Here is a 28,000-nt window from a genome sequence, read left to right as displayed (position 1 = left end):
AAATGTAATAAAAAACATATTTAAATTTTTCAACAATTTGTATTTTCGCACCTTAGGTGAATTTTCATATTAAATAAAAATGTTCTTTTCTCTTATATACACATTAAATTCAAATGAAATCAGAGTGTATTTACAAATATATTAAATAGAATTTAGTAAAAATTAGTGAGATTTAACAATACCTAAGTAGACTTAAAACTATCTAAATTTAGAACATCAACAACATCTTTCACTCCAGTGAAATACATAAGACAGCTTAAATTTTAGGTAAACATACAGAAAATTCGTACACTTCACTATCAAGTGAACACCATGAACATATTCTTTCATTCGTTTTTATAGTCATTAAGAGCTAGAGAGTAACCTGAAATGTAACTAATGGCGAGAGTTCCGCAACAGAGCTGGAATATAATAGAGGTTTCAACAATGTAAGTAGGCGCTGTCCCGTGGTCGCAGCGAGCGGCCGGCTACCATAGGACGCTCAACATGGTATCATAATACAAAATGTATATCAATAACTTTAACGCGATGCAACATTACATAAAATGTTCAAGAATTTAGTCTTCTCAGTTTCAATTTTCACTTGTTTTACTAACACGAATACACTTTATTAAAACCTATCTACGCTAGCCTTGCCTAACAGAGACCACGTCTCATCTACAGTAGTAAAAACATTATAAAGTCGTACACCATATCCTTATCAAGTATACTTTTGTAAAGGTGTACATTAGCGCGCGATCAGTTCGAGCGCCCGTGACTTCAGTTCGGCTTAGACGTGCGGCTGAAGAGAGAACGGGAGACATGATTTCGTAAAAACGCATGGTAGACCGACGCTACCTTAATACGCGGTTAGACATAAGAGACGTGTGTTAGTTATATTATTGTCAGATATCTTAATTAATAACGATTGTATTATATTCGAAAGGCCCACCCTGTTGTATATTTATCACTTTTTTTAAGTGTGACTTTATTTTTGTTCTAATTTGATTTATTTACATATTGCAGTTCACTTGCTTAGCGAGCAATTCAACAATTTATTAAATAAATAACGTCCTATTGAACTTTTATACAACCATGTTTAAAGTTGAAGGCTTTTAATATAAATATATAGATTCGTATATTTTGAACTATAAATATGTTAAATTATTTGTGCTCTAGGTATATATTTATTACATATATGAAATTTCAGCTGTTATGAATCAAATACGATTATACACCATGGTATTTATATCTAAATAGAAGACTTGAGTATTATTAACGGGGGCCCTCGCTATATTTGCACATAATTAATATTGATTAAGAGATCAAAATTTAAATTCTACGAGCTTAATAACTTTACTAAATTAGTCTAATTATAAAAATAAATAAATAAATAGAATTGGAAGAATGTAACAAAAAAAAATTAAAAGTAAGCCGGATTTAGTTACAGAGCAGATGATCTATTTAGTCGGTAAGTATAAAACCAGAGGATTGAGCAAATTTTGTTAAACAAACGTTTGAGCAAGAAAAGATCATGACAGCAGCTGTCGAAAATAAGAGGAATGGGTTTCTTAGTTGACGGTCAAGAGCAAACTTTAGTCGACATTCTCACACCCATATCTTCGACTAGAAATTTTAAAATAAAATAAGATATTTATAATAATAATTATCACTTAATCAGCAGTCGTGTTACACTTAGTATTAAATCAAATTGCCGTGGCACGTGGTAAAGTTAAATAATGGCACAGTTTCACGTTAGTTTTGTAAAGTATAAGAACATTAATATACTACATTCTTACTTAATAAATAAGAAGACAGTTTTGTCAGAAAATGTTTGCCATAACTTAATGTAACATCAATAGAAGGAAAATATTTTAATAGTAAACAGTACCTATCTACGCTCGTTAATCTAAAAACCTATATTAGCAACTGGCAAATATTTTCTGAACTGAAACTTTCTGCAATAGGCCTATGACATATCACTTCTCAACGATCACTTCAGCACACATGAACTTGACCTTACGATCAATAACAATCATAGAGACATTTGTAATGTTTAGCTAAAGACTATCGTCAGACAGAAAGATATGTGTTAGTGCTACACCGAATATGTCGGGGACGTAGTCACGTAATCTTCCGTCGCGCTGGACACTTTAAGCCACATCACTTCGTAGTTATATTTGTTCCCAGTCTAATTCATTCATTATCCTATCTAATTAAAATAAATACATCAAGTTGATTGTTTCTATCGTAATAGTTACAAATATGTATAAAAAGTTATATAAATTTCAGTGAATTTACAAATGTAGAGTTAATAAAGCTTCGTTAAAGACAACTTCTTTACAACTATTCGATGAAATTATTTAATAACTTCAACGTGAAAGTAATTAACAGTTCATTTATCCGCGGGTGCGGATCTCGCGACAGAGGCGGGCGCGTCCTCACTGGAATGTGCGGGCGAAGGCGCCGGCGACGACGCGGGCGCGGTGGAAGTCGCTGCGGCAGAGCCGGAAACTGCGGGCTAGAGCGGCGCGTGCGGGTGCGGCTCGTGGTGGTGCGTCGGCCCGCCACCTCCACGCTCCCGTTTCAGTCGTTGCTTCAAATGCACTTTTGCGTGGCGTTTTTTCTCATCCGACCTTGCGAATTTACGCCCGCATACATCGCAAGCGAATGGTTTTTCACCCGTATGCGTTCTCACGTGCGTCGTCAAATGGTCAGATCGACTGAACGAACGCATGCAGATGCGACACTGGAACGGTTTTTGGCCAGTGTGAATGCGGATGTGCCTCGTCAGCTCGTCCGATCGTGAAAATCTGCGATCGCATCCCTCCACAGGACAGGCGTAAGGCCGCTCGTGTACAGGCGTCTTGCTCGGACGATTGGGGTACTTGCGAGGTTTAACAGCAACTAATCGAAGGGGCTGAGCGCTCTGTTGATATACTTGAGAAAGAATTTCGTGACCTTTACTCGTGGACTGGTTGAATTCGGCTAACTGAACAGGCCTATCGCCGGCTGGACTAGGATAAGGCTCTCGTTTAGGTATTCCTGAGGGTCCGGGAGTTGGCTGCGGTGCACTAGCATATTCTTGTGATTCCCACGAATGTTGAGGTTGTTGCTGCGGCTGAGGTCGATATTCACAGTGTTGTTGCGGACAAGCTTGCGGAGGGGCACAATAAGAAGGCTGACATTCAGGAGGGAGTAGTTCAATGCGTTCTTCGTACTCTTGTTGAAAATATTTATCGACGCTACCTGGACCGGGACCAGACGGTAGCAGCCATTGTAGCGGCGGCGATGGGGCGCGTTTGCCACCCATCGGTGTTGCATATAGTGAGGCGCTTGCGCTTGACGCATTACTGGCGTCCTCAGCGCGCGCTCCGGGAGACAATGAAGCCTCATGTTTGTGTCGCCGCGGCGAACATCCCAGCGATAAGTCGTCGCCTGGCAAAGTACCTGAGACAAAATTAAAAAATAAAATAAGTAAATCTTCGTTGGAATAGACAAACACCACAGAAAATAAATAATGATGACTGCTAATCATTCAAATCCATTAGATAAATGGACATCAGTATGAGACATCCAAGTAAATAAATATAAACGAGTAAATAAATAAATATGCACGAATATAAATTAGCACATATCATTTTTATAATATTTTTTTTAGCTAATTATGAATATATTGTTTAACTTTTTTCCTACTTTATAATAAGTTAGTTGTGTAGGTATATACATATTGAGAAGGTAGGTTTGTTATAATGTGAGCAGTGTATAACGTGATTTATCCAAAACAATTGCTGTGCTATGTAAGGCAATACTAAAAAGACATGCGCTTGGAAATACAGTAAGTAGGTATCAAGTACCTATGTCTTGATGAAATAGGTAATTAAAATAAACTTATGTAAATATCTCCGGAGGTACTTATTTAATTAAATTTGACATTCAAATGATATCTAATAAGAAAGCTTTACCGAAGGTCGGCTTTACACCAATTTAGGTATTTATTTTTCGTTTCGACGTTGATGTCTATAAGAGATATTTGTTTTTATATTTCATAGATTTTGTTTTGGATAATAATGTGCACATGTTTACAAATATTTTGCGTATTTTGTAACGGGCTAGCGGATGTAGCGATAAGTGACGGATGTCGATAGCTCTATCGCAGCGAAACTGACACGCTCTCCTGTTTACCAATAATCATCATCTAACGCTCCTGTATTTTTGACGTTATCCCTTTTAATTATTTTAATTGTGTGGTAACACAATTGAATATTGATCTTTTATTTTTAAAAGCATATAATAATTATTGATAAAAAAAACTATTACATATTTATTTATTTTTTTAAATTTAATAGTTATAATAATAATTATTAAATGTTTGGAAATATCAAATTATCATCTATTTAGAAAAAGCACTTAATGCCTACATTTCGTTATACCTACATAAATTTATAATATGCATTTTATTATTATTATTTTTTGTATCTTTTTTTATATCTCCCTTTTAAGAGGGGTAACTTAACTATCACGCGGGCCATGACCTTATTATTATAAACTCTTTATATTTCTATCCCATTATACAATGTTTTTTTTTTAATAAAAAAAATCAAGTAATTTAGTAGGTAAGTTTAAGCCTTACTTAAATTTAAATATAGAGATAAATGTATAAAGATACATTTATATAAATATAATACACTATTTATATAATACAAATATAAATTGTTGATTGATAAAATGTAAAATAGTTACCAAAATACAGGGAAAACTACCACAAAACGATCAAAGAAATTATAAATTATCACTTGGATACACTTGGTACACGATTAAGGTGCGACGTGTGCCGACGGAAAATCACAATGAAACCTTTTCATTCAAGAATCAATATTGATCCGTCCGTATGACACGGCTCAGCGAACTTTCGATTTCACTATAGGATAGAACACTATATATTCCAACTGCGATAAATCTATTACGACTGTTTTATCTATTGATTTAATAAACCCTGAACTTTTAATACACTGTGCAGAAACATACTGTCGTGAAAATCACTTGGGCGTGCAAAATATTTCAAAAAACGCGGCGTGTCAAGAAAAGTGCAATGTTTATTTACAACGTTATCAGTGGGAAGTCGCCCGGGGCGATTCCCACATTCCCGCCTGTGATGCGGTGGCGTGCGGCGTGCGAGATGAACAGTGCGTATTGGGACGCACCTGATATAGGTGGAGGCTCGAGCAGACTCGGGAAGAAAGCGGGCAGGTCTGATGTGGTGACGGGCGTGTTGAGATCGGCTGGTGCGCCGCCGGTCGTCAGTGCTGGCGCCGGCTTGAGCGCACAATCGAAGCCGAGAGCTCCCACATCCGCCAACGAGAGAAGGTGCGGGCCGTTCGGGGGCTCCACGTCGGTGCCCATCCCGTCCGGCACCACCTGCTCCTCGGCCCACGGGCCGAGCGGTATTACGAACAACGCCAGCGTGAAAACGGCCTCTCACGCGGCCGGTGCGAAAGGGACTGGCGCCGCGCGACCCCGCAACGCAGTTTTATCAATGGAACCGCGGTCCCATATTCGGTAGCGGCGCGCGCAGTTCCACCAATCGTGCAGCTGTGTGTTCCCCCCCCGGCTGACGTCACCGCCCGACGCCGCCTACCGCCCGCGCCACCCCCCCCAGCGCCCGCCGCCCCCCGACTCCACTCGTGACTCGCCGCTTATCGCTCTCGCACTCGCTGGATTCTCCATTGTGTTACCTGATGTCTAGTATTTACGTGACCATCCTTAACGATCAATAAAATATATTTTTATTAATCGTAAACAAGTAATTTTACATATTTTTACCAAACGTAACTATTAGGTATACTATCTCTTTACACAAATAGCGTATAAGACGTTATTCCTAAAACTTATTTACCCAAGTAATGCAATAACCAACCTAAGCGATGAGAACACCTTTTGTGCACATATTTTTGTATTTCTTGTTTTATTGACTTATTTTTAAATAAATGTGGTATAAAATAATTAGTTCAAATTAAATAAACAAATAATGAAGACAGAATATCCGTTACCTCGTAACCTAAAAAAAATGCACGAGTAATAAGTGTTTTCAAACTCGATGCAGGTCGTACGTTCGTTAAGTCACGCTACAATGTTGGCGTACGATATGGGTAAGGTTTCTACAGAAAATTACTCAAGGCTGGAAATATGTAGGTAAAGATAGGAAAAAAAAGAACGAGATGCTGAAGCTATAGGTATAGAAAGATATTAATAAATTAGATATATTTTTTAAAGCATTTTCCATTTGTAATCTTTATTTTTAAAAAGGAATATTAATCATGGCAAGCGTATAAGTCGAATCATGATTGGTAGAGTTAATGTATGGTAATGATTGTATCAACTACTAATTGGCGGATTGTGTCAGCTTGTGCCTGTTGCGTTGCAAATGAATACAGTATTGGTGAGTGGGTGTTAACTTACCTGGTAATGACTATTTCCAATTAAGACATTTTTTAATAGATTTCTAAAGGTATATAGTTGCTGTTAAAGGTACGTAGTTGCGTTTCTAATTAGATTAATAATAAGTTTTTATTTTTTACCATTTTTAAGAGTAAAACTTCAATTACGATTAACTTCAATTTATTTTAAAAAGTAGAGTAAAAGTAGTTTTAGAAAAGTAGAACAGATGACCGGCGCATATATTTTTAAGGCAAAAAAAAATCAAATATACGAATATGCTAGCTTTGTACGAGTTTTTGTTTTCAATTTAAAACGCAATAATGTTGTGTCCGTAAAATATACAAACTTGAAGAACAATAGGAAGTTCGTGTGTATTGTAAAGGATGCAATATGGAGTGCAAGAACTGTAAGGACAATGGCCTGGGTGTGTGGTGGCCGCCGGTAGCCGAGACACGCCGACGCCGATCGGGCCCACATGCAGCCACTAACCCAATTATCGCGTAACGGAGACGATAAAGAAAAATAACAAACCCACGATTTCACCGACGTCTAATTATAGCGCGCTATTTGTGGGTGCGCGGGCGCAGGCGGCATAGCGTGGCCGCGATGTCAGGGCTATTCCTGGCCGTCAGCTGACGCTCCCGCGCCGGCCCGAGAGCGCTCGTAAACACCACGCAACCGATTGACGTAAAATGCGAACAATCGAGTTTTCAGCAGGTGAATCACGAGATGAAAACGTCCCTGCGGGAATCATACTATTTTTAACTTGACTACTTTTGGTTCGGACTTCGGAGGCGGGGTTCTATTTCGGCACGTTATCCTAATACCCGTTGTCTATTTAAATCGCGTGACTGTTCCATTACTTTTGGTTTGTTGATTTTTTTACGTACGTCATAGATCTGTGAATTGGTGGAGCCGAAGATGAACACTGTACGTTTTATTGAAAAGAAATTTATTTTACATATTATTCTTTTTAGAATTAAGTAGCACAATATTAGATTGCACATAAATGGTTGACACATATAATTAGTACCTATATTCCGATTTAGTTAAAATTACTTAATTTTCGTATTGAAATCGACCTTGACAGTGTGAGCATATAAATTGATAAAAAATGAGACGTCACAATCTGTGTGATCACGTTAGTGTATAAGTTAAGTGTTCGTAGGTTGAGAACAAACAGTTGTATTGGCTAGTGCTGCCTACGGCCGGTACGGGCGCCGTCGGTGGGTGTCTTACACTAGCCATTGCTAGTAAAAGATATGTAGGTAAGTCTGGGTAGACACTACGAGTGACGTATAATAAATGAGTATGTAAAATTCTACAGTTGCATTTATCTCATATCAAATCCTTTAAAAACAAAAAACTTTTTTTGACAAATAAATACATTTCCAACTACTTTTAGTAGTTGGAAATGTATAAGAATACACAGACCATTAATGATAAATAATCAAATTATAAATAAAGTAGGGGACGAAAAGTACTTAGGATTAATTTTAGATAGCCACTTAACTTGGAAACCACATCTTGACAAAATTAAAAGCAAATTAACATCATTAAACGGAATTATAAGAAATATTACTAGATGTCTTCCACGCCAAGTAAAGTATACGATTTATAACTCCCTAATCAAACCACATTTAGACTATTTAATAGAAATCTGGGGTTAGTTAAGCAGAACAAATTAAAAATCAATTTTTAATTACGACTTTTTACATCAACTCAAAAAAATTAAAAAGATACAAAAATAATGAATGTCGCTCAAACTTACAATTACTTTATTTGCATACTAATAAAAAAAAATTAGATAAAAATATACACACAGAAATATAATTGAATAAAAACCAACAATCACAAAGAATTAAATTAAGAAACGCTAATAACATAAAACTATCAAAACCTCGTACTACTAACTATGGGAAGAAAAATATTTTGTTTGACGGAGCAAAACGATTTAATACTTTACCAAAAAATATTAAAGAAGCAAAAAGTATGCATCTGTTTAAGGGACTATTAAAAATACATGTTCAAAATAATATAATATAACAAAATACATAATATGAAACAAACTGTATAATAATGTAAAATTATTTATTAAATTTAATAGTATAAAAAGTAGCAATGAAAAATAAATATATTTATTTAAATATAAAATAAATAATAATAAATTCTCACTCACTCATACCACTTGCTAGCTGTGTATTCACTCACTCATACTACTTAATCCGTGTATTTGCGATAAGACTAGGCTATCGACAATAATGCAAAGTTTTCACAGATACCATCTTCGAAATTGTATTTTTCTATCATTTAATAACATCATGTATACATAATGCTTTGCCGCGCCGCTTGGCAATTGTTGTAGTAATATCATGTTAGTGAATGTGTTCCTTGATGAGAATAAAGTTTCTTTAACCCCAAGAATACAAATACGAATGTATGTATATATTTCTTTTTTGAAGAAATATTATGATTAGTAAAAATAAAAAAATATATTTGTATATTATGTTTCATATATTTTCATATATGAAATTCAATGCAGTCCACATAAAACGTTATCAACTTTCCTTATGGTTTATGTTGATCGATTATTAATTTACTTTTTAGGCGATTAAACTAAATAATAAAGCCTTACAAAAAAGCATTTGTAAAAGTTTTAGTTATATTTAACAAATATATAAACGGTCAAGTAAATATAAAGCTACCGCAGGTTCGAAATATGGATTTTACGGCAAGAAGCGTCAAGAGTAGTTAGGTACTTTTTTCTCAAATGAAATACAAAACAAATTCTTTTAATAAAATTTATGTATTGTATGACAATCAACGTTCAATTTTTCATCACCTCTTTTATATTCTACATATTCTTTTTTTGTGTATTATTAATATTTTTATTAACATAAAATTTAAATTTATTAATAGCTAGATCAATAAACGGGCTCTGCAGTGAAGGATATTTTAGATATTAAGCTTAAAAGATAAAAGAACACTTTAGAATTAAAAAGTATTTGTTCGATATTAATGTATTAGTGCCTAAGTACTATTTGAGTTTGTAATAATAATAATAATAATAAATTTGAGTTTGTAATGTGGTGAAGAGTAACATTATTATACACTCATCATCATAACTAAATGTCATCGTCTCGTTATTTTGGCAAGCTTGGCCGCTGGCTAAAATTAAATGTTACAAAATTTTCGGTGACAGAGTGACATACCTACTACCAATTTAAATACATGCATTGCAAAATAGAAGATGTTAATTAGGTAAATGCAAGAAAATCTTTAAAGTATTTTGAAATTATTTGATTAAAAAATTGTTCATTGTATGTTAGATCAGTTTGTAAATGGTTAATTAGATACAATATTTTATAATAATAGTTAAGGTACCTAAGGCATCTTTAGTATATCTATATTAGGAAATGAATGTAATTCATTGTTGTCATATTGCGAAATTTTATCGAGAAAACTATACTAGAACATTTTGATCAAATGAATCTTGTACAAAAATATCTTCCTGTGACGCGATAGTGTGTTAAATAAGCAGTGCTCATCGAAAAACAATGTTGGCATCCGTCACGTAGAGGCGCGCGTCACACCGAGATGTCACATTTATAATTACGCTGGCACTCGAAAACTCTAATTTCACACAGATTCATCACCGTTGACGTATGAGCAGTATAATGTTTATTTCGCTAGGGCGAAGCCGTAAAATATGACAAATCGATTTTTTAAACCTCTTTGATTAACGTTCATATTTGTACAAAGTATTGTATTGAGGTAGTGTAGGTAGTGGTATTATTGTTCTATTTATATTATAATACCTAAATAACAGGTTTTTATAAGGAACAGGTGCTTAGACATACAAGTTATTAACCTACATGGGTTATTGATATATATTACATATAATAAAATATTTTCCTAGTTTTATTGTTGTATTCCAAACACTGCATGTGACAGGAAAAACAAATGAAAATAAAGGAATAACTGTTTAGTTCCAATTGTACCCAGAAGACTTGTAAACAAGTTAAAGATCATATTATTTGTAATTTTAATGTTAGCTAGGAGGTGAGCCTCTTTGGGGTGGTGCTTATAGGGTGGTAGAGTTAAAGTGACGTCACGCCTCCACAGCAATTTCGTTTGACGCACAATGTTGTGTATTTATCCATTGAAATTTCAGAAACATATGTTTTAAGGGAAAGCGAATAATGTTTTGAAATATACAAATAAAGAAAAATAATGTAAAGGTACATCGTATCTTTTACAAACTTATAGTTATGGTTTTTGAAGTCCCTTTAATTTTTTAATGTAATTTGTTTTATGTATATTTCATAAATTTTTGGTTTATCTGTATTTATTTCGTATGAAAATATTTTAGAAGTCTTCATTTCAAATAAATCATTTTTCAACGAATTTAAATAATAATAAACGACAACTAACACCTTTGTGTTACATACTGTAAAAAGTTTTGCCTTAAATATAAAAATACATACGTAATCAATGTGGAGGTGTCATATATCTCTTACGTAATAATATAATATTATGAGTGTTCATTTATACGAAAAGCTTACGCAAACGCCTGATAGTGTCGTTCCATTGTAGGTAAGGCTTAAGATAATATACATTGATGATAACGATGATAGGTAGTAACGTCAGCGTTATCAGGTGCCGTGACGTCACAGTTAAAGTGAGGACTTGGCTTTGCGAAAACTCGAGGGCGTGCGTCAAATAACCACCTGTTGTACGACCAGAGCTACCCTTGTGTGGTGGCAACCTTAGCACAGGCCGCGCGGATCGATATCAATGACGTGTGGCCTCATTCATAAAGAGGGAGACATCCCCTCCCCGCGTCACGTCTCGGCCGCCCACTGCCCCATCCCTAAGCCCCGTTTCTGGTAACGGGTGGCAAAATTCATGAATGGCGCGCACACTACCTTACATCGTTTCATCTGTGAACTTTAACATCTAATTTTTTCCGCAAAGTATGACGTTAATTGCAGATTATTTCGATTTACTTCAAAATAAGTCGGAAGTAAGGTCTCTTTGAAGTTAGTATTTTAGAACTATGTAAAAGTAAGACATTATTATTACGATTAATAGTTGTGTTACTTAGCTTCCATTGATTATCTCTAATGGTTTGTAGAAAGTATCAATTCTTTTTATTTTCAGCTTTTAAAAATATAAGCGTCACGAGACTTGGATGCGCAGACGCTGCTGTGTGGGCGCGACGCAATTTGACACGCGTTCGCAATACTTGCATTCACAATCAGTGTTTAGTTTGAATGGAGTTGATAGGCATAATTTAAATATTTTTAATATCTATACATATATAATCAATTGTTTATCATATGCAAGCCCTTAGTATACTATAATATGATTGCAATAAATTGCCACTGTTTTCATTTACCGATTGTAGGTCTATGAGGATAAAAATTGTTAATTTTTCAAATTTAATACATGAACGTATTTTTAAGTAAAATCCCTAAGGAGCATATTTTTCTCCTTTTTATTATCTATTTAAAAAAACATAAATATAAATATTTTAAAATAATTACTTTGCTACTCTACAGTTTCCAATGTTTCACAGTAATGTAATCAGCGCTGCGCACGCGTCTCTTATTTACGGCGGATTACGCGCGCAATCAAGCCTCGTTTGAGTAAAAACACCTTTTAGTATTTTATATCCAGTTTATTTTAGTTTTAATCCATTTGATCTCTTTCCGTATTATAAAAATAAATTTTGATAAATTTCGTTTATAAATTATTTTAATATAAAGATAGATGAGATTTTATATAGATGTATTATATTAAAAAATCTTTTGAATTCGAATCAAAATGCATAAAAATCAAAACAATTCTTGCAAAACAGCTCTTGTTATGACTGGGTAATGTACCGACGGTCGTTCGAAGACCGTCCGTGGCAGTGGCATTCAGGGCTGCATTGATTCAGCGAGTGGCCGTGGCAGCGAACAGCAAGCTACTGCCGATCGATGTCATGTCCTTGAACCTTGACGCCTACCGCGCATGCGTTCTGCCGATATAGACGTCATCCCGTGCCCATGGCCACGAAAAGCATGCCGGTTGCCACCCCACCCCAACTCCCTGGAAACAACATCTCATTCATACCGAGGCGCCGGTGGTGAGCTTTCAACTCTGCCATTTCAATATTGATTATGACCTTTACACATCAACCTGTTGAGTAATAATAATATATGCTGCTGCAATTTGTCGGCTCATTATATTTTATAACAATGGATATTGATGAAAGAAATATTTGTAGAAATTCATGTCTGTTTCGCTGGTTAGTAAGCCTTATCTCCTATTAAGAAATACGTATGTGTGGATTAACACAGTGAGACAACGTCGGTATCTTGATAACCGACCAAGTGTTTATAAAGTTATTGATTACCTATATAGCAGGGTTGTTTGTAATTTGTTATCAAGCTAACCGTCTAAACGTATTCCAGAAGCTGAAACCTTAATTTGTCTTAATTTGTTTTTTAATATACATATATATTGTAACTACTTTGTTTTAATACTTTGGTATGCGTGTGTTCTTACTTAATATAACAAAATTTTATTGATTTCTAATCTATAATAAAAATATGTGGTGTAGTAGGTCGACATTGAGTCTGTTCGCGACCACGCAGGGCCCTGTATGAATGAAGTTACCGTGGGCGGATAGCGTGGCCCGTTCATTCATTAGCTTGGAGGCCATTCCTCATGAATAATAACATAACGAAATCTGTTACGCTAATTATAATACAGCTGCTCGAGGCAACGTTCTGTTATCTAACATATATTTTTCAAATTTGTATAAAAGATACGACGCCTAATTGATGAATACTATTTCCATAAACTTCAGCTTTGGACTTTCTTACAATCGCTGAACATATTTAAAAAAAACTTGCTAGTATTCGTTTCTTTTTTCCTCGTTTGAAAATATATGAGATGCAAAGATAAGAGAACTGTGTGCGTGGCTAATATGTAGTTATATAATGTAACAATCGGCTTCGACAGAGTTTAGTCGCTTAGTAAATGGAGCACTGAGGCGTAGGAGTCAAGGTAAGGCCTGCAGGTTTCGAGCGACACGGATTAGAGGCATTGTCTCCGCCAACACACTAAGCAATTGCCGTTGCCATCTGCCGCGAAATGTCTTGAATCTTGACTCATCCTGATGTATTGTTTTTTTGTTGACATAACGGTTTCACTGTACTAAATTGGTTAACTTAAATTACTTGCTTATAAAGTTTAAAAACATAATGGAAATCTCATGTATAATATGCTTCCCGTTAAAAATGATATTATATTAATTAATAGTAAATTGCATAAGTTATTTTTTAAATTAAGTATTGAATTAAAATAATATTATTACTTATTACTTTAAAAATTATGGGTATACCCAATATAATTTACCCATCATAAGGGCTTAGGTGTCAGAATTTATTTTAATTAACGCAGTTTCCCGTAAATTTCAATAGTTTTTATGTGTTTTTTTTTGTTTTTGATCAATTAGAGCAACAACTTTCTTTTGAATGTTACGTTAGCCTGTAATTGGTATATACTTTGTAACACTAATTTTATATGCTCATTCCGAAAACGCAGTATGTACTTATTATATATAACGTTGGCTTCCTAATAAATAAATGTCTTCGTTAACCACGGAGCCAGAGACGAATTAAAAACAATTAATAAATTTTAAAATTTAATGGTGTTTACTCAAATTTGAATAATTGATCTTTCTGTTAAGATTCACATTATGTACCCACTGGGCTATCCTGGTTTATGTATAAAGATTACACACGGATAATGTATTTTCTAAAATTGTATAAACAAAATTTATATTAAAGTCCTGTTGTATTTTTATAATATATTTAATTTATTATACTTATGTATCGAATCATACTTTTGATTTCAGAATCTACATAGATTTCTTGAATAAACTTCGTTTATTGTAATGAAATAAACTAAACAAATTTCAAACAACTAATTTAATATTAAGTATATATTATTAAAAACAATAAATATATTGTAACATAGAAGGATCTTAGTTGAATCTAATTTCAAAAACATGATTTTGATGACAATTGAAGCCTTTTAGTAAAGAAACACGTTAAGGTATCAAAATAATAACATAATTCATAATTTTCATAATTGTTGTCTTTTTGTAACACAAGTTCTGTTTTGTTTTTAACTTTCTTTCTGAAGAATGTCTCCCTAGTGTGTATAAATAACAGGAGCTTTGTTCTACTATTTGACTCGTTGCGGTACGATTCCAGATGTGGATAACTTAGTTTTGGATTTTCTTTCCTACAAAAGAAGGTTCAAAACTGAAGTGACCATCAAAGCCCTAATATATAATGGGAATATTGCTAAAAAAAATAATCCACAAAGATGCACTACAGTCGCAAAGTTAAAAAAAATATGTAGTGTTTCTACATTCGTGTCATGGATATGTCACTACTAGTTAATTAACAACCAAAATAATTAATGTTTTAATTTAATGAAACAAAGCAACTAATTGGTAAAAATAGTCATTTAACAACAGTTGCTTTTTAACACTGTTGATAGTGTGTAATAACAGAATTTCTTGTTCATTTTTGTGCATTTGGTGTTAAGGGTCTCAAGTCCTTTCGGCAAAAATGATGAGATAAAGTGTAAGTACTTTTTTTTTTTATAGAATAAGAAGGTGTACGAGCATATGGGCAACCTGATGCTAAGTGGTCACCAAACGCCCTTAGACATTGGCATTGTAAGAAATGTCAACCATCGCTTATAGCCAATGCGCCACCAACCTTGGGAACTAAGATTTTATGTCCCTTGTGCCTGTAATTACACTGGTTCACTCACCCTTCAAACCGGAACACAACAATATCAAGTATTGCTGTTTTGCGGTAGAATATCTGATGAACCCACTCATCAGATATTCTACCGCACCTACGGTACCTACCCAGACGAGCTTGCACAAAGCCCTACCACCAGTAATTATGTTGTAAGAGCCAAATAGATTGATTTAAAATATAATTAGCGGAATTCAAGAAAAAACATCTGTTTTTTTTCTTTTCGATTGATTCTTTGATTTGCTTTTTATGATACAATACTATGATTATTTTTTTATTGAATGGGGTATATAAAACAAGTTAGATTGTAATTCAAACGTCATTAAACATACCTCTAGTAAAATAAACCTTTTGTTTTCCTCATTTTTCATATTTAGACAAGAACAAGAATAAATATTAATAAAAAAAAATTAGTAAAACTGCCATCAGAAATAATTAATGAGTATTTGTGAATATAATTTTACATATTGTATTTAAAGAGTTTTGAGTTTTTAATTGAAAATAGGTGTGTACGTGTAGTAAATTGTTTTGTTCACATTATTTTTTATTTTACTAATTGAATAACCTTATTGAAAAGATTACCACGTATAAACCTGGAGTTCCGCGTGCATCTAATTAGACGAATCAAATGTTAGTATTATATAATTTCTAAGAATTGTCTGCGTAACAGATAATGATTTACTCTCGTTATTAAATGAGCGATATTTTATAATGAAAACGTTTTAACCAAAAAAGGTCTAAAGTTAAATTGTAAGCTTCACGTTGTAAACATCTTAAAAATATTGAAACATGTTTAAAAATTATCAGTTATATTTATATTATAGTATACTTAGAAAGCAGATATTTTAGTTAGTAAGTAGCAGTACCGAGTAAGTGTCATTGTTTTTTTTTTTAAATTATTTTAGGACGTGAGGAGCAAAGAGACAACATCTGCCATTAATCTACCGGTAAGTGGATACCATAATACAAACTCATTCCACTCTCTATTAATACAACTTTATTTTATTGGTTTGCTTATTTCTTATGAAGAAAATATTTTATCAATTTAAAAAATGGTGAGTGTTTCAGAGATTTATCCGATCACAGAACAAGTTGCCTACATGCTATAAATTTCAGAGTAGAGATGAGGCTTTTTTGATACAATATTAGAACGAATTATCATTAACATAAGTAATTTATCTGTTCAAAGCGAGGATGAGTATGACGAACATACGTTAAAATTACATTTTATATTATTAAGTAACTACATAAAAGAGAAGCCGAGAAGCCGAAAAGCGGAGATGGCCTATTGGTTAAAACGCGTGAATCTTAACCGATGATCGTGGGTTCAAACCTTCAAGGAAAACTGCATGTATCTAATTTCATTGAAATTCTGCCACATGTGTATTCTATTAACCCGCAATGGAGCAGCGTGGTGGAATAAGCTTCTCCTCAAAAGGGAGAGGAGGCCTTAGCCCAGCAGTGGGACATTAACAGGCTGTTACTGTTACTACTACATAAAAAAATATTTGTTTATTTACCTTATCCTGAGGGTGCATAACTACAAACGTTATTTTATCTGCAATAAATTAATATCCGCACTTTCAACTCCGCTTTCATCTCCCTATCATATTGTTATCATTCTTGCGTCTGTAATTACAATTGCTGTCTCATCCTTTAATAAGAAATACATCGATACAAGGTATTGATGTTTAGCAGTACAATGATTGTTTTCCACCAAGCTGCACGAACTCTTCCAACAGTAAAATGTATTGCTTGATTTGTATGAACTGTTATAACTTGGAAATATATATTAGATTATACGTTTATGTCGTAAATTTTGGTTGTTACCTAAATTAAGATAAGATATTATTAAGATAATAATAATATTCTGGGACATTATTCACACACGGCCATCTGATCTCAAGCTAAGCAGAGCTTGTGCCATGGAAACCATAACTGATATACTACTTTTCTTTTGTAAATACATACTTATATAGATACTTACACCCAGACTCAGGACAAACAGACGTGTTCATGCACACAAATGTCTGTCCTGGGTGGCAATCGAACCCACAACCTTCGGCGTGAAAGGCAAGTATCTGCCAACCACGCCAACTGGCTCATCATTATTTGTTAATAAAAATACTTTGTAAAAACGTAAGGTTCCGATTTGTTTGATAAGGTCTACGAATAATTTGGTTATATTTGTATAAAGATAGTGTAAAATTATGACAACTTCCAAAACTACGAACTGTTAGTAAGAATTTCTTGACAGATAATTTCAAAATCTTTTTATTGGGTCGACTCGGGATTTGGAGCCGGGAATTCAGGTTGTACCGTCTTATATATAATGCTGGACACACACACAGACATGTGCTAGTCACGAGACCAATAAGGCTTTAATTTAATAAGAAATGTTATTGTTAAAATCGGTTTACCTTATGCTTTTCTTGATTTTAAATAAACATGAATGGTTGATTGGCCCATAGTTGGTATATGGTATACATTATTATGGAAAAAAAAATTATTATACATAAAAAAGGTTTTTTGGTAATAATTAAACTACAAATTAGTTGTTTTTTAAATATCTCCTTTGTAATAAAAATAATGTTTTGTTTATACTTGCATAGAATATTCGCGCAGTTTCTAAGAACTTGTGAATGTTCATGTTCGAGTATTAGCCATTAGCTGATGACAGCCAGAACTCGTATAAGTAGTGCAATAACAGATGACAAACGCGTTATCACATAGTTGCATTAGTTTAAAGCCAATGGTTTTTTTATATATACATGATAAACAAGTTTAACATTCTCATTGCAAATTCAAAAATTACTGTATGTTTACGAATATATTTTGGATGTTGCTCAAAATACAAAATATTCTTTATTCAAGTAGATCTTATAAGCAATTTAGAATTTACACGATTTTATGGAATGACGTTTGGTTTATATGGAATGTTAATAATCAATTATAAGTAACGTAAATAACAAAATATGAAATCAAATTCATTTCATATTATAATTAATGCATATGAGCTAATATTTTTTCAGGATATTTACACCGTTTATTTAAAAAAGTAAAGCTTATCAGGGGGATCAATTCTACTAACAAATTGTTACTTTATCGCAATCGAATCAAAGCGTGATCGTTGCCGTTTTTTCCGTTTTCCTATTCTTTAATTAAATTATTGACTATTTCCATAGTTAACTTTATGGTTTAGTTAACTTTAACTATATAACAATCACATTTGATTTTGACACAACGGTATATGTGAACATATTATCGGTTCGGTTAAGATTCGAATAAATACAGATGATTCAAAGTTGGATCGGAATTGAATCGGGAACGTATCGTAATCGTTGTATATTAGTAGAATTCGGCCACTGAAGACACTATTTATTGAAATATATTGTGAAATTTTATAAATATTATTTATAATTAAGAATTTTGTTGTAAAATGTGCCAGTGCATTTGAAATTATTATAATAAGTTCCAAACCTTAAAAAAAATGCTATATGACAGAGGGTGTCAACGGAGGGAGAAATAGCTTGCTATGGCTAATATTAGTTTATATCATCTGCCTTGAAACAGTATATTGATTCTTATTCGTACTATATACGCTTCACGAATACATGGAATGAAACGATGGGAAACTATTCAGATATATATAATAATGGTTTTCGTCATTAATCTTATATTTATTTTTAATGATTATAACAATACTGTTATAGAATGTTTCATAACAGATTAAATAAGACCACTTTAAAGCACAATAAATAAGATCCAAGTGGTCCATTGCGCGTGCGCTGTTCTGTGAGTACGTTAGACGTACGTGCAGACGCTCGCGCCGGCCGGCCAGTAATTAGATAAACGACCGTGTGGCGAGGTCCCGACCGCAATTACTAACTGCACTACTCCCCATAAATAATCAACGATATGGGACGCCACTTCTGACTCACTTCGAATATCGGTCATTAGATTGTTTCGTTAACATTCCAAATGTTTTATAAATATTTTATATTTATAAACCATTAGTAATCTACTTGAATATAATAGAATTTATTTATTAAAATGTTTTGCTTTGCAGACACTGCTATACTTATTCAAAATAATAGAAAGATACACCAAAGGCACGGATAACGCGGTCGGTGTTATTGAAAATATAAAGTAACATAAAAAGACTTGTTGGTCTAATAGCTAGCTGATGATATCGGAGAAGTCCATGTTCAAACCTCACCCACACATCACATATTCTACCGCCAAACAGAAATACTTAGTATTGTTGTATTCTGGTTTGAAGGGTGAGTCAGTATAACTACAAGCACTGGGGAATGTATTTTATATCCGACTAGTTTCCCAATGTTGGTGGTGTATTGACGATGCAAGGAAAGGTTAATGTTTCGTACAAGTGCTTATTATCTATGAGCGATGGTGACTATTTACCATCAGGTGGCCTATTTGCTCGTCCGTCTAACTATTTTATTAAAAAAATCCTAATCCATGTAAAAAAAAATAAAAAACCTAAAATCGGTCAATAAAAAGTTGCTACCATAATTACCACAAGTCCGCGCAGTCATGATTTCTACATAACTTATTTTTAGTTTTCATTTGTAGTTATATACATAGGTTATCAAGGTATTTTAATTATCATGCAAAAATATTTCTAAAAGTGCGTAAAACAATATAAGTAAACCAAATCATGTATGCCCTTAAGAAGATGCGTTAATGGCTGCAGTTGATACGTGTTTTGAGAGTTAAGAAATTGTTTCTTGAGAAAGGGTAAGAAATTTAAAATGCTCATATCCCAATACATTTAATAATTAGAAGGAGAAAAATAAATTTTTTATTGTTTAATATTTTTATATTTATTCCTAGAACTTTTTCAGTCATATTTGTATTGTTGTTTTTTTGAAGTTAACATAATTAAGAATAAATATTTATAAAACTGATCTGGAAAATAATTACCGGACACACCTTTTTGTACTGCAAACTTTCTCTTTATTGATACAATATAATATAATAAATAATATGTATATTTCTTAATAAAATTTGCGTCTACATTTAAATTCAAGCATATGAGATTAAGTTATAATAGGATTAACATGTTAGATAGTGGAAAATCACATTTATAATTCGATGTAATATTTATTTCATTATTTCATATTGACATATAATCTTTGCATGAAGATCACTAAAGGTCTTCCAGGCAATCTTTGGACAGCACTGATTATATAATATGTGTAAAGCGGCACAGTTACTTGTGTTATTGTTTGTATGTGCTTAAATTTGTTGACCTCAAGGTCGGCGGTAGAAATATCTCAAGAAACCTGTGCTAAAATATGATAAAAATATTCTAACTTATTTGTCAGTCTTATCCAGTACGGACTGGAGCAGGGAGGTGGAATTCTTGGGTAGAATCTTGCAAATCCGTCTACTGAATGTAGCATATCTTTGTCCAGCTGTGGGGTATTTATAAGCATACTAATCTCAGAAAAAGATTGAATCTAAAAATGGGTGTCGTGATGCATACCTACAGGTAAACATACGCGTCGATTATACGAGTATGTATTATGTACCTGTCCAGCGTGCTCGCAAACAATGAAGTAGACCCGTGAACTTATAGCCACGTTCATGGGTCATATGAATTTATTCAACTCTTTTATAGTTAGGATATTTTTTATTTGTCTATACGTGGACACATCAAGTACAACTTACTTAACTGTTAGGTATTTTAATAAAACTATAATTGACTTTAAAATGATTGTTCAATAGAGAAAATAAAGCGTATGAAAGGAAGGCTTTGTAAGGAAATTATTAAATAAATATTACAAGAACAATATATTACGATAAAGCGAATAAAGTCAAGCGTACAGCGGCTTGTAAATGAATAAAGGATTTGAGGTTTAAAATTTCTTGTGTCCTAATTCATTCGGTGATCACTCACGGTCGGGACCTTGTAAATGTCCACCAATTAGAATTTCCGTTTTTTTTTCTATTCCGCTGCTTATTACATTAGTCTTCCTCGGTCACTGATGAGTCAAAAGCGAGCACGCGACCGACATGACGTTAATTAATTTAATGCATAATGAACACTTGCTTGCGAGTACAGTTAGTAACGATTGTGGCTCATGTAAGTCACTTATTACAGACTATTAAGATAACACGTTTATACAGTTATCTTTCAATGTGATTTCAACTTTAATTTTTTTTTAATCACATATTTTGTTTGGTATGTACCGTAACCGTAACAGCCTGTGAATGTCCCACTGCTGGGCTAAAGGCCTCCTCTCCTCTTTTTGAGGAGAAGGTTTGGAGCTTATTCCACCACGCTGCTCCAATGCGGGTTGGTAGTGGTATGTACAGCATACAATAATAAGATAAAATTTGATTTGAAATACTTTTGCAGAAATTCCTACTTGAGGACTCTGTATAATAAATATAGACAGAACTCTTTTCCGGTCGAAACGACTTTCGTCAAGTAACACGGTCCGTTTGAATTTTAGAAAATGACATATATAAGGTTTGGTTAGTTTTATTTCTGTTAGCGTGTCACCTGGAAAAAGTGTATGAGACGATGTGTCAAGCTTTTACTGAGATAGATGTAGTCAGATGGCACGCTTACAAAAATAAAACTAGCCTAACCTTTGTATTTAGACAATAATTACTTCTTATCTTATCTGTTTAGTTGTTACTTCTGTTTATAAAAAACGTTTTTTCTAGTAAATACAATAAAGATTAATTTATTTATTAGCCAATTTAATGACTACAGTATAAAGCAACAAAAAAATAGGTTCAGGTCTCTCGTATTATTAATTTTTATCAAGTAATAATCTTAGCTTCACTTCATAATAATTTATGTATGTAATATTTTTGTATAAATTTGTTTGTGTATGTTTTTTGTTTCTTAAGACATTGTGTTATCATTATATTAAACATGTTTATCGAGAAGAGTTACAAACATAAACTGTGAGTAATTATTTTTTAACACAATATGTATATCATTATCTGTATTCGTTTTGTTTATTTGTCGTTAATGGTTATTTCCAAAATTAAATATTTCGGAATTAAATATGTGTTTTTATGCTGATGGTGAAGTTGCGTAACATACATCTGAATTACTACAAATGTCGTGAAATTATTATTTAAACTCTTATCAAAACACTTTTATTATCTGAGATAAAAGGATAACACAAATAAATTTCAAAAATGTAAGGTTGAGGGCAAATCAAATTCTAATGGAAAACTATCTATTTGAAATTCGAATTAAGGGCTGATACTAGAAATGTGTTGACAGAAAACTCAATACCTTTTCATTGTACCTATTCAAGATTTAAATTGAGGATCTCGGAATCTGGCGTTGGTGACCACGTACCAACAGGTGACCCATATGCTCGTCCGCCTCCCTATTCAATAATTAAAAAAAACTGGAGCCTTAAGTAGCCATCGACATTACGAGAACTTGACAACTCTATGAATGTACATTTTTTTAATGCAGAATTCAATCAAGTTTGCCGAAATTTTGTTAACTTTTCTGTTATCGGAACGGCTATGTCGTAAGTGTTATAGCTGGTGTCGCGTGCAACCAACTGTTGAGTTTAGAAAGAAAAATAGGGCGATTGCATAAAACTTAAAACGAGTCAAACGTTGGCGAATATCCAATTTTACAATACATTCTTTTACATTTGTCGTCTGTTCGTAAATAAAACAAATTAGTTACGAGTACGCAATTTAAATTGTCCGTCATCGGGATTTTCTATCTAGTAATGATTAACTGTTTTGAGCTTTTTAATTGCTTTATAGCTCTTTTACGTTTCTTAAATGTGCAGTGGAAGGTTTGTCAATTTCAGTTGATCAAGTTCTTAATCGTAAGCAATTTGAATCGTCTGTTACAAATATTAGCTCAAATAAGGTTTTATTCCGTGAAACTTTGTTGATTGAATTTTTATTATATTTATTTTTAACTTTTTTCCTCAGCGTGAAAAAGAACCTGCTTACATAAAATACTACTCTTTACTTAAGTATGTAGCGAGCGTGTTTTTCTTCAGGTTGTGTTTAATTACATTATTATATCATAATATCGAGTAGAAATTAAATTACTAAAATTAGATATACTACATATATTATGTCACACAACTATAAATGAAAAAACTCCTTATTAGGAAGTCTTTCAAAGAGTTTAAAAATGTTTAATCTAAAATAGAACTTGAATATAATAAACATGTTGACCGCAAAGATGAAGTCATCGCTCAATTATACTTCGAGCTCAAAAAGGGATTTTGATACACGCGTTTCGATGTTTACATATAACGTGTTCTATAGTTAGAAGCCATTTAGTCGATGTCGTCACGTAATCAGGACGCAGGATTCCCGCACTCGATGGAATGCTACCGGAGATTACCATCAGATCAGATTAGTATTTAGAGATATTAACTAAGTAGTAGTTCATTATTCTACGGCTATACACTATTTCACTATTATTTACTAACTGTTCAAATCACATTAAATAAAGAATGCTGTGTTATTTTCATAATTCGTATATAATATCCATTTTTGTTGTATTACCAACGATGTTTTCAATCAATACAATTATTTGTACAAGTTATGTTAAATGATTAGGAGAGAGAACAGCAACCACCAATTATCATCGTAGGTAAACGTAGATAGATTGCAGGTTGCTATTGAGATGATATTTTTTGCCGGACAAATGTTAATATCCTTGAAAAATATTTGTTAACATACATACATTTTTTGGATAAAACCTTGTGTAATTATTGGGTCTGGATCTGGCAGCCGTTCCTGTATTCATTTCTTAGATTTTTGATTTAGTATGACTATAGAAATAAACTTAATAAATTATTATATAATAGATTTTTATTTTTAAATATTCTAAGTAGGTTTTTAGTCCTAATATATTTTCGTTTGTAGTGTCTTTATAATACAAATTCACATAAAATTTTACGTAAAAAAAAACCTTCGACAAACTTATTTATATAAATTTAAAAAAAATCAGCTAAAATATAAATAAGTCAAATCCATTACTAGCTTTTTTTTTTGCTATGTTTTTTTTTTTTTATAGAAAAGGAAGGCGGACGAGCATATGGGCCACCTGATGGTAAGTGGTCACCAACGCTCTTAGACATTGGCATTGTAAGAAATGTCAACCATCGCTTAAATATCCAATGCGCCACCAACCTTGGGAACTAAGATTTTATGTCCCTTGTGCCTGTAATTACACTGGCTCACTCACCCTTCAAACCGGAACACAACAATATCAAGTATTGCTGTTTTGCGGTAGAATATCTGATGAGTGGGTGGTACCTACCCAGACGAGCTTGCACAAAGCCCTACCACCAGTGAAGTGTGCGAATGCTTTTGGCAAAAATTTATCTAAAGTGATTCAAAACCATTAAGCTAACATCTTCCGGCTTAAGAGATGAAGGAGATTGCGAACTGACATGAATATATAATGTAGTTTGTAGTTTCCAGAAGCAGTTTACTTAAACGTTAGTAAAATATTAAAAACTTCTGACTCACTCTTTCGTATTATTCGATTATATTTAAATAAAAATACCAAGTCGTAATCGTCTCCGTAGAAGGATAATCTTGTTTAAATGGAACACTAATTATGGTTAGTAAAAACAATGTTTTATAGCGCAGTCAAACGTTTGGATCGGAGTCGACTGAGTCAGCTGTAATCGATACAGTGTAATTGCGGAGCATGTACTCGTATCGGGTGAGACAATGACGTTGGCCGGCAAACGTAGATCGTATCGTTCGCAGTTACATGCGTTTAAGTAATTGCGGGAACCGCCATTGTTAACTGGTCGACGCAAATTGGGCATTAGCGATAATTTATTGACTTTTAAATCAACTCGCATTGTCATTGCGACTATTTGAATATTTAGCGTGTGGGTTCGATAGGCTTTAATGATGGCAATTGTTCACCATCATTGACCGCGGTGTACAGGTGCGCCCCGTCTGGCGTCTTTACGGAAACCCTGCTATTATTCTATGGGAATCACAGATTCACATACCGAATAATTGAACCAATTATATGTTTGTTACACTTCAGTGATTTTGATATTCCCAACATCTCAATTATAAAACAATAAAAGCCTGTGTTTTAAAATGAAAGAACGCCTTGGAATTTAAATTAAAGGACACCATCAAAAATTGTTTGCACCGACAAAGCAAAACAGCTAAGATTAAAGTAAATAGTCTTAAGAAATATGATTTTAACAAAATAAAGTTTGCATTAGAACAGTAAGGACAAGATTGACAATTCATGTAGAGTGATGTGAGACGGCGCCGGCCGGCTCAAAGGCACGTGCGTGCCCCCGAGAGCACCGCGGGCTGTTCAAAGCATCTGCAGCTATCGGGCATCTGAGCATCCGAAGTGTAATGGCCTATGATCGTGGGCACCTCTGACGAGCCGACGTTGCTGGTGTGACGCGTACGGCGTGGGTTGCACCTATTTTGACACACATAACATGCAACTAGCGCGTGTGTTTACGTGACATTTTTATCGGACTGCTTAGGTGCGTTGTTTAGGTGTAGGCTTGACTTTGTCTTGATTTGTCCTCGTTGAACTGATGTAATCGTGATTTTGTTCCCATGAAATTTCACAAATTGTCTCTTGAAAAAAAGGACCTTTATTTATTTATTATGATAATTATTATAAAGATATAAGAATCAGATATTTTACTTAATACTGAATTTGTAACAATATTTTTCAATTGTAGGTCTTCGTACGTTTAAATGAAAAATATCTTGATTACAGTGTAAGCATAAATGAAATATATTAGAGCCTTGTCTATTGGTAGTTATTAATATTCAGAGCCCGTTATTTATAGAAAAAAAAATCACCGCTATTTCGCCTGCTTTCATCGTCCAATCGAAGCGGGGATTTTATTGACCCCGCCCCTTTTCATACAATACCGACATCTAAGCGTAACAAAAATAGATGATCAGCATCAAATTATTCTTAGAAAAGTGTATAATATAATTCTGGGTACATTTTTTTGGTTCATAAAAGTAAAACATACATTGATATCAGATTTTTGGAAATTCATCGTCTAAATATATATACAGTTAACTTTTAAGCTTTTTAAAATTACATATATTATATATTTATTATTTCTGAACAAAAAAGATTTTTTTAAATCATCGAATATGAATTTTACCATACCAATATTTTCTTAATATTCTTTCTGATGGATCACTTATGTACACGGAATAAACCCAACATTTCTTACATTTTAACGATATTTCAAAATCCCTTTATAGAGATACACGTAGGATAAAGTTTGTGATATATGTAGATAATGGATAAGTCAGAAAAAGTTTTTTATTAGGAAAATGAAAACATACCGAGATGATAACGAAAAACTGTACATCAACGACATAAGCGGTCTTTATAATAAATGAATATTAAAAAAAGAATTATTAATACCGTAAATATATTTTTTTTATTATAAAATATGCACAAAAAAAACTTTGAAACTAAATTCTGCACATATTATTTTCAAATTAAATTCTCATAATAATTTATATTTCTATTTAAGTTATGTTTAGATTTCGTTTTGTGTCTTTATTTTTCTTAATTATTTCAATTTGCCAAGGTCTTATTTATAAACGTTTAGTAGGTGATTAGTTAAGCAATCTTATGTCTTTTTCTTTCGAATGTCAAATCAATAATGACAGAAAGAGAAATCAGCGTTTTAACTAAACAGCCGCAGCAATGTTTATAACTAAGGCCGCTAGATTCTAGAAATTTTATAAATCAGCAGTGAGTACAAAATGAGTGATAGCACAGCTGGTCGTAAATAATGACTTAATGCGATTAATCTTTTTTTTTTAAAATAACGAGTAATGAAATAATGCACAGATTTTATGTTGCACTCATGAGACATATTTTGTGGTACAAACTAAATTAACTAATATATAATAAATAATTGGTAATATTAGCAATATTGTAATTTTTTTCACAAAATAGGTATGCGGAGCATATGGGCTACCTGATGGTAAGTGGGCACCAACATTGACATTAGCATTGTAAGAAATGTCAACCATCGCTTACATCGTCAATGAGCCACCAACCTTGGGAACTAAGATGTTATGTCCCTTGTGCCTGTAATTACACTCACTTACTTGTGGCTCACTCACCCTTCAAACCGGAACAAACAATATCAAGTACTGCTGTTTAGTACAGTAGAATATCTAAAGAGTGAGTGGTACCAACCCAGACCAGCTTACACAAAGCCAGTAATTATACTACTATTAAAGATTAACTCGGAATCAGAAGAAATTTGCTGATGATTCCACGTAGTTGCGTCCAGTAACGTTGTTTAATGATCATACTATGCATGCATTACTTTAAAATTGACCGTTTTATATTATTTTAACTTTAACGGTCGGTGGCTTGACCGAGACAAATCCTTCCTGGACATGCTTCTGCGTAGGCATTGAGCTATTTTTCATTAATTAATCACATTTTGTATTAATCTGATAACATCTTTGCATGTTTAACCTTTGTAACATATTCGTGAATTTGAAAAGAAAAACTGTCTTATGAAAAGCCATTTGTAATTTTTTGTTATTAAATCCATTGATGATCTTTATTATAAATTAGAATGGTTATGTTTACTAATAACAATCAGACTTGATAGCGTTTTGTCGTTAGCTCCGTCCGGTCAGAGATAACAATGTACAGAACGCTGACCAAAATTTTACAAGCTTGTTCGTGCGTAGTGCTGACATACGAAATT

The 28,000-nt window shown here is 33.3% G+C and overlaps 3 protein-coding genes across 4 annotated transcripts in view; 1 reads left to right on the top strand and 2 right to left on the bottom strand.

Moving 5' to 3' along the window:
* Positions 1-28,000, bottom strand: part of LOC126772258 (uncharacterized) — a 347,965-nt gene that overhangs the window by 29,718 nt on the left and 290,247 nt on the right. The gene's annotated exons all lie outside the window — the stretch shown is intronic.
* The window catches only part of LOC126772183 (kelch-like protein 5), a 343,872-nt gene that overhangs the window by 71,366 nt on the left and 244,506 nt on the right, over positions 1-28,000 (top strand). The window lies entirely within an intron of this gene.
* The window catches only part of LOC126772212 (early growth response protein 3-like), a 30,407-nt gene continuing 2,426 nt past the window's right edge, over positions 20-28,000 (bottom strand). The window contains exons 1-2 of one of the 2 annotated variants that reach the window (XM_050492478.1): positions 5,184-5,635; positions 20-3,429 (exon numbers count right to left, since the gene is read on the bottom strand). In XM_050492478.1, coding sequence (XP_050348435.1) covers positions 2,501-3,429; positions 5,184-5,382 — 1,128 coding nt within the window. In that variant the 5' untranslated portion in view covers positions 5,383-5,635 and the 3' untranslated portion in view covers positions 20-2,500. Of the gene's footprint in view, positions 3,430-5,183; positions 5,636-28,000 lie in introns of those variants that run through there. The other variant, XM_050492477.1, reaches the window with a different exon arrangement.

Source organism: Nymphalis io, chromosome 12 (genome assembly GCF_905147045.1).
Source record: "Nymphalis io chromosome 12, ilAglIoxx1.1, whole genome shotgun sequence".
Classification (NCBI taxonomy): domain Eukaryota; kingdom Metazoa; phylum Arthropoda; class Insecta; order Lepidoptera; family Nymphalidae; genus Nymphalis; species Nymphalis io.
Note: the sequence above shows the minus strand (reverse complement) of the source record. Positions and strands in the feature narration are given on the sequence as shown.